General features: G+C 56.7%; 1 protein-coding gene across 5 annotated transcripts in view; it reads left to right on the top strand.

Moving 5' to 3' along the window:
• Positions 1–12,720, top strand: part of CRHR2 (corticotropin releasing hormone receptor 2) — a gene marked incomplete at both ends in the record, with an annotated part of 44,958 nt that extends 32,238 nt beyond the window's left edge. For 3 of the 5 annotated variants that reach the window (XM_081244228.1, XM_081244227.1, XM_081244229.1), the window contains 9 exons: positions 885–994; positions 1,394–1,511; positions 3,364–3,517; positions 4,045–4,105; positions 5,566–5,638; positions 10,491–10,576; positions 10,771–10,906; positions 11,343–11,384; positions 12,580–12,720. In XM_081244228.1, coding sequence (XP_081100354.1) covers positions 885–994; positions 1,394–1,511; positions 3,364–3,517; positions 4,045–4,105; positions 5,566–5,638; positions 10,491–10,576; positions 10,771–10,906; positions 11,343–11,384; positions 12,580–12,720 — 921 coding nt within the window. The remainder of the gene's footprint in view (positions 1–884; positions 995–1,393; positions 1,512–3,363; positions 3,518–4,044; positions 4,106–5,565; positions 5,639–10,490; positions 10,577–10,770; positions 10,907–11,342; positions 11,385–12,579) is intronic. The other 2 variants (XM_081244231.1, XM_081244230.1) reach the window with 2 other exon arrangements.
• Between the last annotated feature and the right edge of the window lie 674 nt (positions 12,721–13,394).

Raw genomic sequence — 13,394 nt, 5'->3', positions numbered from 1 at the left:
TTTTGCCCATTACTGCCCCCAGTGGGGCTGAAACTTTTCCCCAAGAGAAGTCCAAGTTCAGAGGAAAAACATTTGTCTGCCCTGAGAAAGTGATTCTACAAGATGTGAGCCAAAGGGGGTCTGCAATGAGGGCCACAAGAGTGACAAGTGGGATGGGCCATAAAGGAGAGAAAGAGGTCCCCTCCTGCCCTCTGCCCTCACCTGTTCATCTCACAGCCCCTCTGAGCAGTGGCAAACCAAAGTGGGTGTGGGGTGGCGGGATAGTCTGCCCTGGCAGGAAGGAGTATTTTATCATTGCCTCTGTTAAGAATCGCCAGCATGTGGTGATAATAAAAAGCAAGACTGATTTTATTTGGTCTTAATATTGCTCTTAAAATCTCACGGATAAGGTACCCCCTCACTGCTGCACCCAGGGCAGACTGATCCCAAGGCACCCCCAGACCTGCCATAGGTCACTGCTTCTGAGACAGGAGGACAGGTTGGCTCCATTGTACAGATATCAAAACTGAGTCCCAGAGATATAAATCAATACTTGCTCAGCCCATTAGGGTGTGAGCTGAGATGAAACACAGATGTAGTAACTCCCATTCCAGAATTAAAAAGAAAATAGAATCTACATACCCATATCTCTGTCATAACTCAGAATACATTGTGCTCAAATCTGCCCTCCAATTGCACGGGGGACACCTGACCACAGCCATTTATACCAAGAGCCACACAGGGCCGACAGGAGAGAGCTCTGGGTGCCAGGTGTGGTGGTGACACTTGGAGCCTCTTCTGCCCCCAGGGTCAGGACACACAGGGTGGCCATTGCTAGAGTGCCTGGCCCCACCCTCCACATGCCCCAAGCCTCTGTCTGCCCGTGTGTCTGTCTGTCTGTCCAGCAGAGGAAGTATGACCTGCACTACCGCATCGCGCTCATTATCAACTACCTGGGCCACTGCGTGTCTGTGGCAGCCCTCGTGGCTGCCTTCCTGCTTTTCCTGGCCCTGCGGTGAGTCCACCCCGCCCCTGCTTTTTCCCTGCCCTCCTCCCACGGCACCCCCTTCACCTCTCCCATTCTCAGCTCCTTTCCGGGGTCCCTGGAGCCAACGGACAAAAGGGACTTGGGGAGGTTGCCTGGGCACTGACCGCTGGCAGGCATGCAGGAGGCAAAAAGGGAGCCAGCTCTGGAAGACCCAACCGTGGTCACCACGAATGGGAATTTGGCCCCTGGTGCAGCCCTGCCTCTACCCCAGGCTGAGTCTCTCCCTTGCCTGAGGAGGGATGGGGTGGCAGGGGGCGCAGGCCCAGCTGACCCATGATGCCAGCTGACCCCTGACCCCTGCCCCAACTGAGCTCTGAGCCCAGGTGCAGCCTGTCCCGGCTGACCCCTGACCTGGTCCTCCCACAGGAGCATCCGCTGTCTGCGGAACGTGATTCACTGGAACCTCATCACCACATTTATCCTGCGAAATGTCATGTGGTTCCTGCTGCAGCTCATCGACCATGAAGTGCATGAGAGCAATGAGGTCTCTGGGTAGAGGTTTGGGGCCGGAGCTGGGGGGCTCTGGGCTCTGGGGGCCCCCATCTCTCTTGCCCAGTCCTCGCATGCAGACCCGAACCTGAGCTCACCTGCACCCAATCATTGTCCCTCCAGAGCCAGGGGTGGGGGAATGGGGCTCCAGGCCGGGGTCTGGGGAGCAGCACAAACCTGACACCAGACTTTGGTTTATCCTGTTCCACTCCCCATCTTGTGACTTCAGCACCTCCCAAAGATTCCTTAGAGAAAAGGAGGCTGAAATTAACGTCTATTGAGCTTTAGATCAATTCATTCCAATGAGAGACCTGTAGGGATTTCGCCCCCATTATGCAGACATGGAAACTGAGGCTCAGGGAGGTTAGATGACACTGTAAGGATGCCTCTACATCTGGGCCACCGGGAACTTGAGCAGGCCAGCGCGTTAGCTGCCCACGGTGGATTTGTGTCAACCACTCTTGTACTGTGTCCAAGTCATAAAACCAGAGCCCAGAGTGGAGCCATGCACAGAGCTCTTTGGCCCACCATTAGAGACTGCTCAATACATCGTCTCTGGATGGCTAGACCTGAGCACACACCCAGGCTGGTTTGACGCTTCACTTGGCTCCATGTTGAGCCCTGCCTCAGCACCAACGGAATTCAGTCAGTTTGGGGTGCCCTGCAGCCCAATGTTGGCTTGTACTGACAAGGCATCGTTAACTTGGAGAAAAAACAAGATTGGGAGGAGGGGATCTTTCACATTCCACGTCAGCAGGACTTTCTCAGAACAGAGGAGTCAGATGGCCACATGGGGCCCAAGATCAGGGCTGGGACCATGGAGGAAAGTCACGGAGGCTGTGATCAGCTCAGCTGATTGATTATCTGACAGCCCGGCTGTTAGAGCCAGACAGAGAGGTGCTGCGCTGTCCAAGGGGACAGTCAGCTCCCCATCACAGGGCTCCTCTAACCACCAATCCCCACATCCTCAGCTCTGAGGGTGCCCTGGTGACGAACCCCTGGGGAAGATGGCCAGGTAGGGTCAGCTGAGAAGAGCTCTGGCCTGAGGCCAGACCTGGCCGTGGCCCATGGTGGCTCTGGGCAGGCTTGTCTCCTGAGGGAGGGGTAGTAACCCTGCTTAGAGGGACAGGGACAAATTCCCCTCAGCCGAGAAGGCAAATGGCACCAACATTCATTTCTTGGCGCCTGCCTTTGCCACCTCCATCTTCTTGAACCAACCTGCAAGATGGTATTATTCTTTTCTCTGCAGCACGATGAGGTTCAAAGAGGTATGGCCAGTTGCCAGAGGTCCCGGTGTAAGGAAGTCTCCCTCCAGAGACGGCAGTGATCACACTAATACCATAATCTCCTAAACCCAGACATTTGGGAGGATCACCTCCACCGCTGCAGCTCACCTTCACAGACCCTATACTAGTTCAACAACAATTTTCTTTTAATTGACTCACTAATTTTTTTCTACATGAAATTTCATAGTCCGTTCCGAAATGGAAACCAGTCTGACTCGCTGGTAATTGAAGGTGACCCTCAAAAAACAGTGACGGTGAAACACGACAGTGCTGTTCAATTCTAGCCTCTCCCTGCAGAAAGCTCAGAGCCAGACTCCCTCTTTCTTTTATGAAAAATGAGATTAGAAAACACTGGGGAGAAGTCAGACCCCCGGTACCAGGGGAGCCCGGCACTTTCTGAAAAAGTGAGAGAGAAAGGATGAAGCTTCCCACAATGAGATTCGAGGGTGTTTAATGCCATGTCCATGACCCAACTCAAACGACCTCCCCTCCATCAGCGCCCGAGCTGTGCACTTGAGCCTTGGCCCCAGGCAGCCACTGACTGCTGCCTGCCCCGTGCAGGTCTGGTGCCGCTGCATCACCACCAGCTTCAACTACTTCGTGGTGACTAACTTCTCCTGGATGTTCGTGGAGGGCTGCTACCTGCACACGGCCGTCGTCATGACCTACTCCACCGATCGCCTGCGCAAGCGGCTCTTCCTCTTCATTGGATGGTGTGAGGGTCCTGGGGGAACCTGCAGGGTCTAGTGGGGAGAGGGTACAGCTGACAGGGTCACCTCCCTTCATCTCGGGTCCAAGGACGGGACCACATTCCTGTCTACCACCCCCAGGCCAGCCCGAGGATGCAGCCACTCCCTTCCGTGCTGGAGAGGAAGAAGCAAATAGTCCCTCTGAAAGGACAGTCCACAGATAGCCTTCCTCTTCTTGCCTGGAATGGCCAATCCAAAGACCTTTGTCTCTGGCTTCAAAAGAAGAGCTGACCAGCTCCACTTCTCTATCAAAAAACCTCAGAAAATCACGCTTTCCCCTCATCTCTCTGACCTGCTTGGAGGGGATGGCTGAGAGTGAGGGAGGGATGGGGGCAGGGGTCTAGGGACAGGGCCCCTCAAGGTCATGGATGGCCTGCAGTTAGATGATTGCAAACAAGATCCTAGCCCTTTGTGGTCCCCCCACACTGTGTTCTACAAGAGGGGCTCCTGACCATCTGTCTGTCCACTGCAGCTGTGTCTGTCCTTCTTTCAGGCATCCCCTGCCCCATCATCATCGCCTGGGCCATTGGCAAACTCTACTATGAGAATGAAAAGTAAGTAAGGACAGGCCAACCATGGGGCTCAGAGGGATGTTAGGACAGGTCAGCCACGGGGCAAGAATTGCAGCCACGCCAGGACAGTTCACTTTTCCATTGTCCTTAAATTGAGAAAATGTCCTTGGCGCCCAGAGGTACTCATGCGATAGGTGTCAAGTCAACTTTGTTGAATTGAGTTAGGAATCGTTCCTTTAAGCACCCAATGCACGACCCCCTTAGCCTCTGGTAAGGCCTCCTCCTGCAGTTGGATGCGGCAAGTCTGGCTCCAGGTTTTCAGCTCAGAGCACCACCAACTGTGGCATTGAGCCTCACAGATGCCCGGGCCAGGCCAGTGGAAGCTTGTTTTATTCTGGCATCCCAGTCTCTTCCTGGGGTGCAGTGTTCCATGCTGGGACCCTCTCTGCACCAGAGACTTTGAAATACTCAGCCTCGGCCCAGATGATGGCAATTCTGGCTGCAGGTCAGCCAGAGAACGGCGGGGAAGTTGGGTGCCACCAGCTGAGAAAAGAGGGGAGAGAGGAACGTCAGTCTCTGTATACAAATACTCAAGAGGTCTCTGAAGATGGAGGGAGCAGATGGGATTTGGGGGCAGGGGGCAGGAATGCCATGGGTTCTAAGAGCGCAACATTAGGAAGAGCTCCTAACGATAAAAGCTGCCCAAGAGTGAGAGGGCTGCCTTGAGAGGTAGTGAGCTTCCCATCAAAAGGGGTGTTCAAGCAAAGAAAAGAAAAGAACAGTGCTGGGAGGCTGCAGGGGAGAATCCTACCTGAGGCAATGTGCGCTGGATGACCTCTGAAGTTGCAGAAGACACAGAATTTCCTGAACTCTGTGGGGCCCTTTCTGAGGTCCAGTAGGAGTTGCTGGCAGAGCCAGACTGGGTCCTGGGCCAGCCCTTCCCCCAGACCCTGAAGCTTTTTCACCCCCAGCATCCCCAAAGAATAACCAAGCCTCAAATAGCAGCAAGCTTCCTTCCCTGGGTGAATGAGGCCAGGGATCGGGCTAGGAGAAGGCTCCCGCCTCCACATCTGCTGCTTTGTGTGTCTGAGTGCCTGGCACAAGGAGAGGTGGGTTCCAAGCAATGCGGGAACAGGTGGTACAGGCAGTTGGGCCCTGGCCAGTGAGGGGGAGCCCAGCTCTCCATTCATGAGCCTCCTGCATTTCCAGCCCTGGGCCCAGCATCCTGGGATGGGGCGAGGGAGCAAGGAGAAGGGGGAGGAGACCTAGGGCTTGCCTCAGTCTGCCTGGGGAGACCAGACCCTCCATGTAGGGCAAAAGGCAGCCTAGGTATGAGCCAGGGTGGTCAGTGGGGCTGGAGCTGTCCACCCAGGCTTCGGGGGAAGGAACAGCCATGGAGATTGGATCTCAGAAAGAGTCAAGCAGAGGACCCTGGCCCCGAGGCTGCAGTGGTCCCCAGGCTGTGGTTCAGCAGGCCACTTACAGCCACTCCATCTTTGTAGGTGCTGGTTTGGCAAGGAGCCCGGCGACCTGGTGGACTACATCTACCAGGGCCCCATCATCCTCGTGCTCTTGGTAGGTCCTCAGTGGGAAGTGGGACAGGGCTGGGCACCAGGAGGACAGCAGAGGACCCACCCAGCAGAGATGCTGGGGAGGGACAGGGTCTGGATCGCCCCCCCCCGCACACACTCTGTATGCACCACCCCGCTGCCTGGCATCCCGCTCCCAGCTCTCCCTTCCTCACGCTCCATGCCCTGATGCAGCCCTCTCCCCTCTCTGGCCCTCAGGTTTTGGGCAGAGAAAATCTGACTGGCAGATTTCTAGTGCCTCCGACATCTGACATCCCCTTGCCAGGTAAAAGCCAGGCAAGGGGGCAGCTGGTGGCAAGAGAAGGGTCCGCGGGATTTTGTTCAGCCCAGACCTACATCTCCCTCTACCCGCAGCGACCCCCTCCAGGGCCCAGCCCGCCACCCCCCGCCTGGAGCAGTGGGACAATGGAAGCGTAATGAGCAATTATTCCTCATCCAGCTCCCCGCCCTTTGCCAAATGTATTAACATCTAAGGTATAATTGCCGCCATGTCTCTAAACCACAACGAGCTTTAATTAAGGTAGAGTTTAAGTAGAGGCTGCATTCTGCAAAAACAATCGAACCCATTATATATCATACGCTAAAAAAAAGACATACAAAAAAGCCCCATAAGAAACTGGCATTTACGTAAGACTTATTTCAGGCTTGTTTATTTCAGGCTCCTTAAAGGGCCACCTGCTCCCTGTGCGAAGCTTGAGAGGGAGCACCACCCCGCTCTTGCACACAGCAGGTGCCTAATGGGGGTTTCTTTGTTCTACCCTGGAGACAATGACTGTTTATCTCTTTTTACTTCCTTACTCCCCTCCCTTTTGTAACTTCCTCAGGGATTCATTTGACCCCCCATCTTTGGAGTGTCCTTGATGTATACAAACCGGAGATGACTAGGAAGGTTTTTTACCCACTGCCTGAAATTCCACCATCAGGGCTCCATTCATTTCAGAGACAGAAGCCAGTCCTTGTCAGCAGTCAGAGGGGGGAATCATTGTCCTTGGAGTCCTAGCTGCAATGAGTCACTGATTCCCCCCTCCACCAGTGTGAACAGAAACCCCATGAGACCCATCCCCCCCCTGCCACCTGCTGAGAGCCCATCCTGGAGGGAGAGGGCTTCTGATGAGCCTGGGACTCAGCCAAGGAAGGCTGGCTTGGGTGGGAAGCGAGCCCCCTCTGCAAAGATGTTGGACAGCAGTGAGGAAATGAACAGAGAAGGGGGGCAGGCTTGGAAGGCCCAGTGACAATACCCAACTCCCGCCTCCTCTCCATGCCCCCTTCTCCGGTTCCATCCTCACCAAGAGCCCCATGCTTGTCTTTCCCTTTGGACCCGGCCCACACCCAGCTGGGCTTCCAGGTTCCAAGCTCAGCCCTTCCAGAAGCTCTACCTTCATTACTCCCAGTCCTCACATCCTCGATGCCCGGAAGTAGGGATGATGCTCCCCGTTTCACAGATGAAGAACCTGGGAGATGAAACAGCTGCCCAAGGTCATCACTAATAGCTAGCTGAGCTGAGACTGGAGGGCCGGTTACCCACCGCCTCCCGCCATCCTTTCCTTTGGATACCCTGCCACCCCTGGCCTCCCCCAGGGGTCCACAGCTGTCTGAGAGACCCGTGCTCATTTCTGGGTTCTGGGAAGTGAGTTGGCTGGTTGGGTTTGCAGGAGGCTGTTGTCACTGTTGTTCGCATGGGAAAGGCATGAGCTCAGTGCTTTCCATGAGTATTTGAACCTGTGCCAACCTTCCCAGACGGGCTCCATGGCTTTCCCCACTGGATGGACGAGGAAGCAGAAGCTCAGAAACGTTAATTAAGTCATTTGCCCAAGGCCACGCAGATGCCAACTGGAATAGCTGGAATTAGAGCCATGCGACAAGGACTTGGCGCCAGGTGTTCATGTGGGAGCTGGTCCCAGGAAACACAACGAGGGGTGGGAGTAGAAGACAAGGAAGGGAGGAAACCGATAAAGGTTAAGTGATGAGCAGGCTTCCATGGGGCAACACATAGAAGAGTCTCAGAATTGACCGCTGGTCGGGAAGCAGGGTTACTTACCCATATGCTTCATGCCCCATCAGTGGAGGTTGCCCTGGGGACCTTGAATGCCCACATTTCCAGCTCCCCTCTCCCTGTTTTCAGGCTGAGCTAGCTCCCCTGGCACCAGAGAAAGCCCCAAGCTGAGAACTGTCCCCTGCAGCTACAGGTGAATGGTGTGTGGCACGTGAGGTCTGTCCGGTGAAAGCCTTGACTCTTTGTTCCATGGGTGGTGTCTTCCCCAGCAATATCCCGGCTGCCCCTATTCCAAATGTAGATCCCAGGGCCTCCACCTGCCACTGGGAATCTCTGGGGTGTGTCCAAGAGCTGCATTTGGAACAAGCGCCTTTGATGTGCATACTCTAGTGGGAGAACCCTGGTGTCCAGGGGCCTTGTGAGCAGGGATGTGAGTTGTCTGGGCTTTCTCTGTGGCCCAGCCAGGGCCCTGAACGCAGTAGGACTCAGGACTTGGGCCTCTGAGACTCACCAGGCTTCACAGGTCCAGGTAGACAAGCAGGCTAGCTATGTTGCTGGACTTGGTGAATGTGCGCTGCAAGGAGCCGAGATGTGATGGCAGCACCCCAAGACCCCGAGCTGGAGGGGAGCAGAGGGCACCCCCGAGGGCTGGGACTGCCTCTCCCAGCCTGGGTGTAAAGGACAGGAGGAACCGTGTCTGAAGCCAAGGAGGAAGGGATGTCAGCCCTCCTTCCTCCCTCCCCGCCCGCCTCTGCACATGCGCAGACGGGGAGGGTTTGGAAACCAGGCCGGGGGGCGGTGTCAGCGGCTCCCTGGGGAAGGGGGGAAGGTGCCTGCAGTGAAGTGAGGTGGAGAAGATGTTGTAAAGGGGGAGGCTGGGAACCAAGCCCAAAAGGAAAGAGTGACTTTGGGGCTGCACAGACCAGCCTGAGGTGGGGTGTGGGCAACATCACCAGCTCCTGCCTAGGGTGAGCAGAGGGGATAAGGCCTTGTCTCCCAGACCCTCCACACCAGCCCCTGTCCCTGCTCTTGCCTCAGCACATGGAACAGCGCCCTGTAGCCCAGAGGTGCTCAGCAATTGCTTATTGACTAGATGGGTGGATGTATGTACGTTACCTGTTGAATAAGTGGGTGAGTGGGTGGGTGGGTAGATAAACTGATGAATGTTGAGTAGATATTTAGATGGATGGATGGATGGATGTTACACGTTAAATAAGTGGCTGGGTGGGCGGGTAGATAAAATAATGGATGGTTGAGTAATATTTGGATGGATTAATGGATGGATGGATAGATGGATAAGTGGGTGGATAACTGAGTGAATTGGTTAGTGGGTTTATGGACGATTGATTAGTGCATAAGATTTAATGCAGGGAAATGTGGAAGAAATGAGAATATATTTTGACTCCAACCACCTCTATTCTCACAGAAGTCATGAAGAATCGGAAAAGGTCAAGTATGTTGTATCACTTGTATGAGGAAATTAGGATCGGCCTATGTGTTAAAGTGACCTCATGATCCAAGAGAATAGACCAGAAACCCAGGAGCTGGAAATTATTAGGTCTTAAGAGGAAGCAAGGCGCAGCAGGCCGTGGGCAGCCCTGGCTGAACGCTTCCACCGCCCCTCACCCTGGATTCACCAGGCTGTGCCAGTTTGGTCACTGGAGCAGCAGGCCGTGGCTGAGGAGGGAGCCCCCCAGGGCCCCAGAGCATCCTCAAGCTTAGGGGTGACCCAGAGGCCACAGGGATGTGCGTCCCGTGGTGTCTGCCTGTGTCCCCAAGCCTCAGAACTTAGGAGGCTCCAGAAATGACGGAGTCTCAGGACCGGGACTTGGGAGGGGCATGTGTGTGTGTGTGTGCATAAACACACGCACATACTCAGACATGTGCACACACGTGAGCCAGCAGACACCCCTGGGCTAATATGTATCTCCTTCTGACCCATGGGTACTTTCCTGTGAGAGATCCCCAGGGTGTCAGGCATACAACACTCACTCTCCTGTCTACTCGCACTTGGAGGTGGATGAAGAGAGACACAGCTGTGTCCCTGACCCCAGGTCCACACTCACACAGGAACACACCAAGGCACACACACAAGCACAGAGCACAGACCCACGGGGAGCACTGAGAAGGCAACACACAGGCACACAGACAAGCCGACACGGGTTAACAGGACACTAGCACCCACAGAGACCACGTGCAGCACAGGGCTGCCCCGGAGGCCACACGGGCAGGTCCCGGGGAGAGGCTGGGAGCGGCAGGCTCCGATGCTGAGAGAAGGCTCAGAATGAAGATAAATGAGGCCTTTCCAGGAGCCAACTGCTGGAGTCAGCCCAGCAGCCTGTTCATCTCCATTGCCTCAGGCGTGTCTGCGAAGAATCTAGAGTTTTCCTGGGTGCAGGGGACGAATGGTGAGAGCTTAATCACTCCATCTGGCCGGGTCTGCTCCACCAGGGCAGGGCTGTCCTCTGTCCAAAGGGCCTCAGGGAGACCCTCAGTTGACAAGTGGGGGCCCTGCAGCAGCGGGGGCGGGCCGGGCAGAGCTCTGGGCGCCTCAGGAAGGAGTGACCTTTGCGCCCTTGTGCACGGCCTCCAAGGCTGCTTTTCCTCCCTCGGGTCAGGGTGTGGAGAAGCAGGCTCTGGAGCCCTCCGGTGACAGGGGACCCGGCAAGTGGGGTACCTGCCTGCCCCGGTGAGGGAGGAGCAGAGGCCTTGGGACCCCAGGCAGGTGCTGGGTGAGTGGAGTGGGACGTGGATTCTCAGTGGGTTACAGGGGAGGTGGTTGCCTCTCCTCTCATCCCCACCTCGTGGTCCTTCCTTTTTCCCTCTCTGCCCCCTGTCCCTCCAGATCAATTTTGTATTTCTGTTCAACATCGTCCGGATCCTAATGACAAAGTTACGAGCATCCACCACATCGGAGACGATCCAGTACAGGTGAGTGAGGGGTGCCTTGACCCTCAGCAGGGGAGGAATGAGGAGGCCATCTGGGCCATTCCCCTGCCTCTGGGCAGGGTCCTCTGAGTCCTCACCCAGGGCCCTCGCTCAGGCTCCCAGAAGAAATGCCAGCGAGTGAGGCCCTACCTGCCTCGGGCTCAGATGGGTCTTGTCACCCCTCCCCCCCTCCCCAGGAAGGCGGTGAAGGCCACCCTGGTTCTCTTGCCCCTTCTGGGCGTCACCTACATGCTCTTCTTCATCAACCCTGGGGAGGACGAGCTGTCACAGATCGTGTTCATCTATTTCAACTCCTTCCTGCAGTCGTTCCAGGTGGGGCACATAGTGGGATTCGGCCACAGTGAGCACCCCTGACCTGGCGTGCTCAGGCACCCGTGCCCTCGCTGGCTTGGTTTAGTTCGTATGCGCTGAAATACAAGCGCGTGCACACCCTGAACCCAGGCCCTGGCCCCGTCACTCCCACCCCAGGGCCCAGGTGGGCCCACCCCTGACCGGGTCAGGGTCACCCTAGCCTGCACCTCCTGCCGGCCCAGCCCCTGCTCTGAGGACTCATGGCAGCCTGTCACTCGCGGTGGACCCCTGCTCCACGGCACACCTGCTCCACGATGGGGGTGCCTACCCAGCTCTGAGCCTCCGGGGTCCTGAGTCAGAGTGTTCCCCCAGTCATCCTGTCCCCTCTCCATCCCCTGACCCCCCAGGCAGAGTGGCTCCCTGAGCAGGTCACTGACCTCTCCCTCTTCCTTCCCAGGGTTTCTTTGTGTCTGTCTTCTACTGCTTCTTCAATGGAGAGGTATGACACCAGGCCCGGGAGGCCTGTCCTCAGACCCCACTCCGGGGAAGTTCGAGGGGAGCCCCCCAGCCTTTTGGGCGTCCCTGGCTCTGCTCAGCTCTGCTCTGGAGAAGGGAGGGGAAGTCTGGAGAAACCACCCAGCTCTGGGGAGACAGGAATCCTACCTGAGGGACTCCAACCAGTTTAGAAGGTTGACTCTGCAGGTCAGAAATGATATACCGACTCTCCCATTGCACTCGGAGAGCTGGGTGGGCAGGAGCCCAGGCCACAGGGGCTCACAGAAGAAGGAAGCCAGAACACAGGTGATGACAGGAGAGCGCTTTCCAGGAGCAAGTCAGGTGTGAGCCGTGCATCCAGGCCTTTATGGACCCAGGGAGCAGAAAGACACCAGCGCGTCCTCTCCTGTCCCCTACCGCCGCAGAGAAGGCCACACGCCTTTGGGTGGGCTCCAGGGAGCCAGGCTCTGGTGAAGCTTGGTTAGCTTACAAGGCCCAGAATCCCAGCGCGGCGGACTTGGGGGAGATGTTCACTCAGGCCTGTGGTGGGTGAGGACACACAGTGGGTGCTGGGGCAAAGAGCAGACCCCCTCCCAGGGCCCGAGAGCTTCCAGACACCCCAGAGGAATGCCAGAGCCATCCTGAGGCCTCTTCACCTGCCCGTGCACAGGGCAGTGGCGGGGGGCTCTGCATGCCTGGGTCTGTCAATTAAAGCAGACCCCAGATAGGAAAGTCCAACAGTGGAGACCGGCATGTGCTGGAGGGCAGGGAGAGAAGGAGCCACTAAAGCAAGCAAGCAATGAATGCCTACGGAACAGTTATTCTGTTCAACCATGTGCCAGGCTAGCATGTGGGGGACATGATCCACTTTGCAGAAAAACTTCTTCCATTGCAATACAAATGAGAATAGAACAGCACCAGTGACGGTCAGGTCTTGAAATGACTAGCTCTCCATCTCAGCTGCGTGCTGTGGTAAGCAATGCAGGTCTTTCAGGAGGTAGAGGAGGTCAGGGCTGCAGAGGAGGTGAGAAGGACCCTGCTTTTGGAAACGGCCGGTCTCTGGATGTGAGGGTGGCAGTCAGGGGGGCCGCCCCAGCCTCCCTTGGTGGCCCTGCAAGGGGCAGGAAGCAGGGGAGAGGACTGGTGGGGACCCAGGACTGGCCTCCACAGGCCCAGTTGAGCCTCCTCCTCCCCTGCAGGTGCGCTCGGCTGTGAGGAAGAAGTGGCACCGCTGGCAGGACCATCACTCCCTCCGAGTCCCCAGGGCCCGAGCCGTGTCCATCCCCACGTCACCCACGCGGATCAGCTTCCACAGCATCAAGCAGACGGCCGCTGTATGACCCCTCAGTACCCTCACCTCGCCCATCAATCCACCATCGGGACAGCCTCCCCATCCTCCTCCAGCACCTTTCTCTGGGTTCTGGCTGCGCAGGCTCTGATGGGGGCAGAGGGAGTGGGGAGACCAGCTCTCCAGGCCGGCAGGAGGGAGGCTATGCAGCAGCACGAGGGGCTCTCGGGAACCAGGGCCGGCTGGACCCCAAGTCTCAGTGCGAGAAGGAGCTGAGCCGGGAAGTCACGGGAACCCCCGGAGGAGAGTGGGTCACAGGTCTTCAGGCATTGCCCACACCAGCCTCTCTGGCTGGATCCTCACTGTCGCCCTGTTCACAGATGAGGAAAATGAGGCCCAGACCCAGGGAGGCCCTGCCCAAGTCACACAGCTAGTTCATGACAGACCTGGGGCTCCTTTGCCCCACTCATGGCAAGGGTCTTCCCACCAGCGGCGGGGTGATGGTTGGTCCCACCCCCTGCCTTCTGCCTCTAAGTTCTGTGGCGCCCTCTGCAGTTGGAGGGAGGCACAGCAACTGGAGTAAGAGATTCATTCCACTGGCTTCGTCCCTGGGACTCTCACTTAGAGAAGCCTCACCTACACCCCATCCTCCTGCCCCTCGAGAGGACCCTTGGAAGGATGCTGCCTGCTTTCCTGAGAGCCCTCTTCTCAGCCTGGTCCACTGAT

Source organism: Mesoplodon bidens, assembly GCF_964165515.1.
Source record: "Mesoplodon bidens genome assembly, chromosome: 9".
Taxonomy (NCBI): domain Eukaryota; kingdom Metazoa; phylum Chordata; class Mammalia; order Artiodactyla; family Ziphiidae; genus Mesoplodon; species Mesoplodon bidens.
Note: the sequence above shows the minus strand (reverse complement) of the source record. Positions and strands in the feature narration are given on the sequence as shown.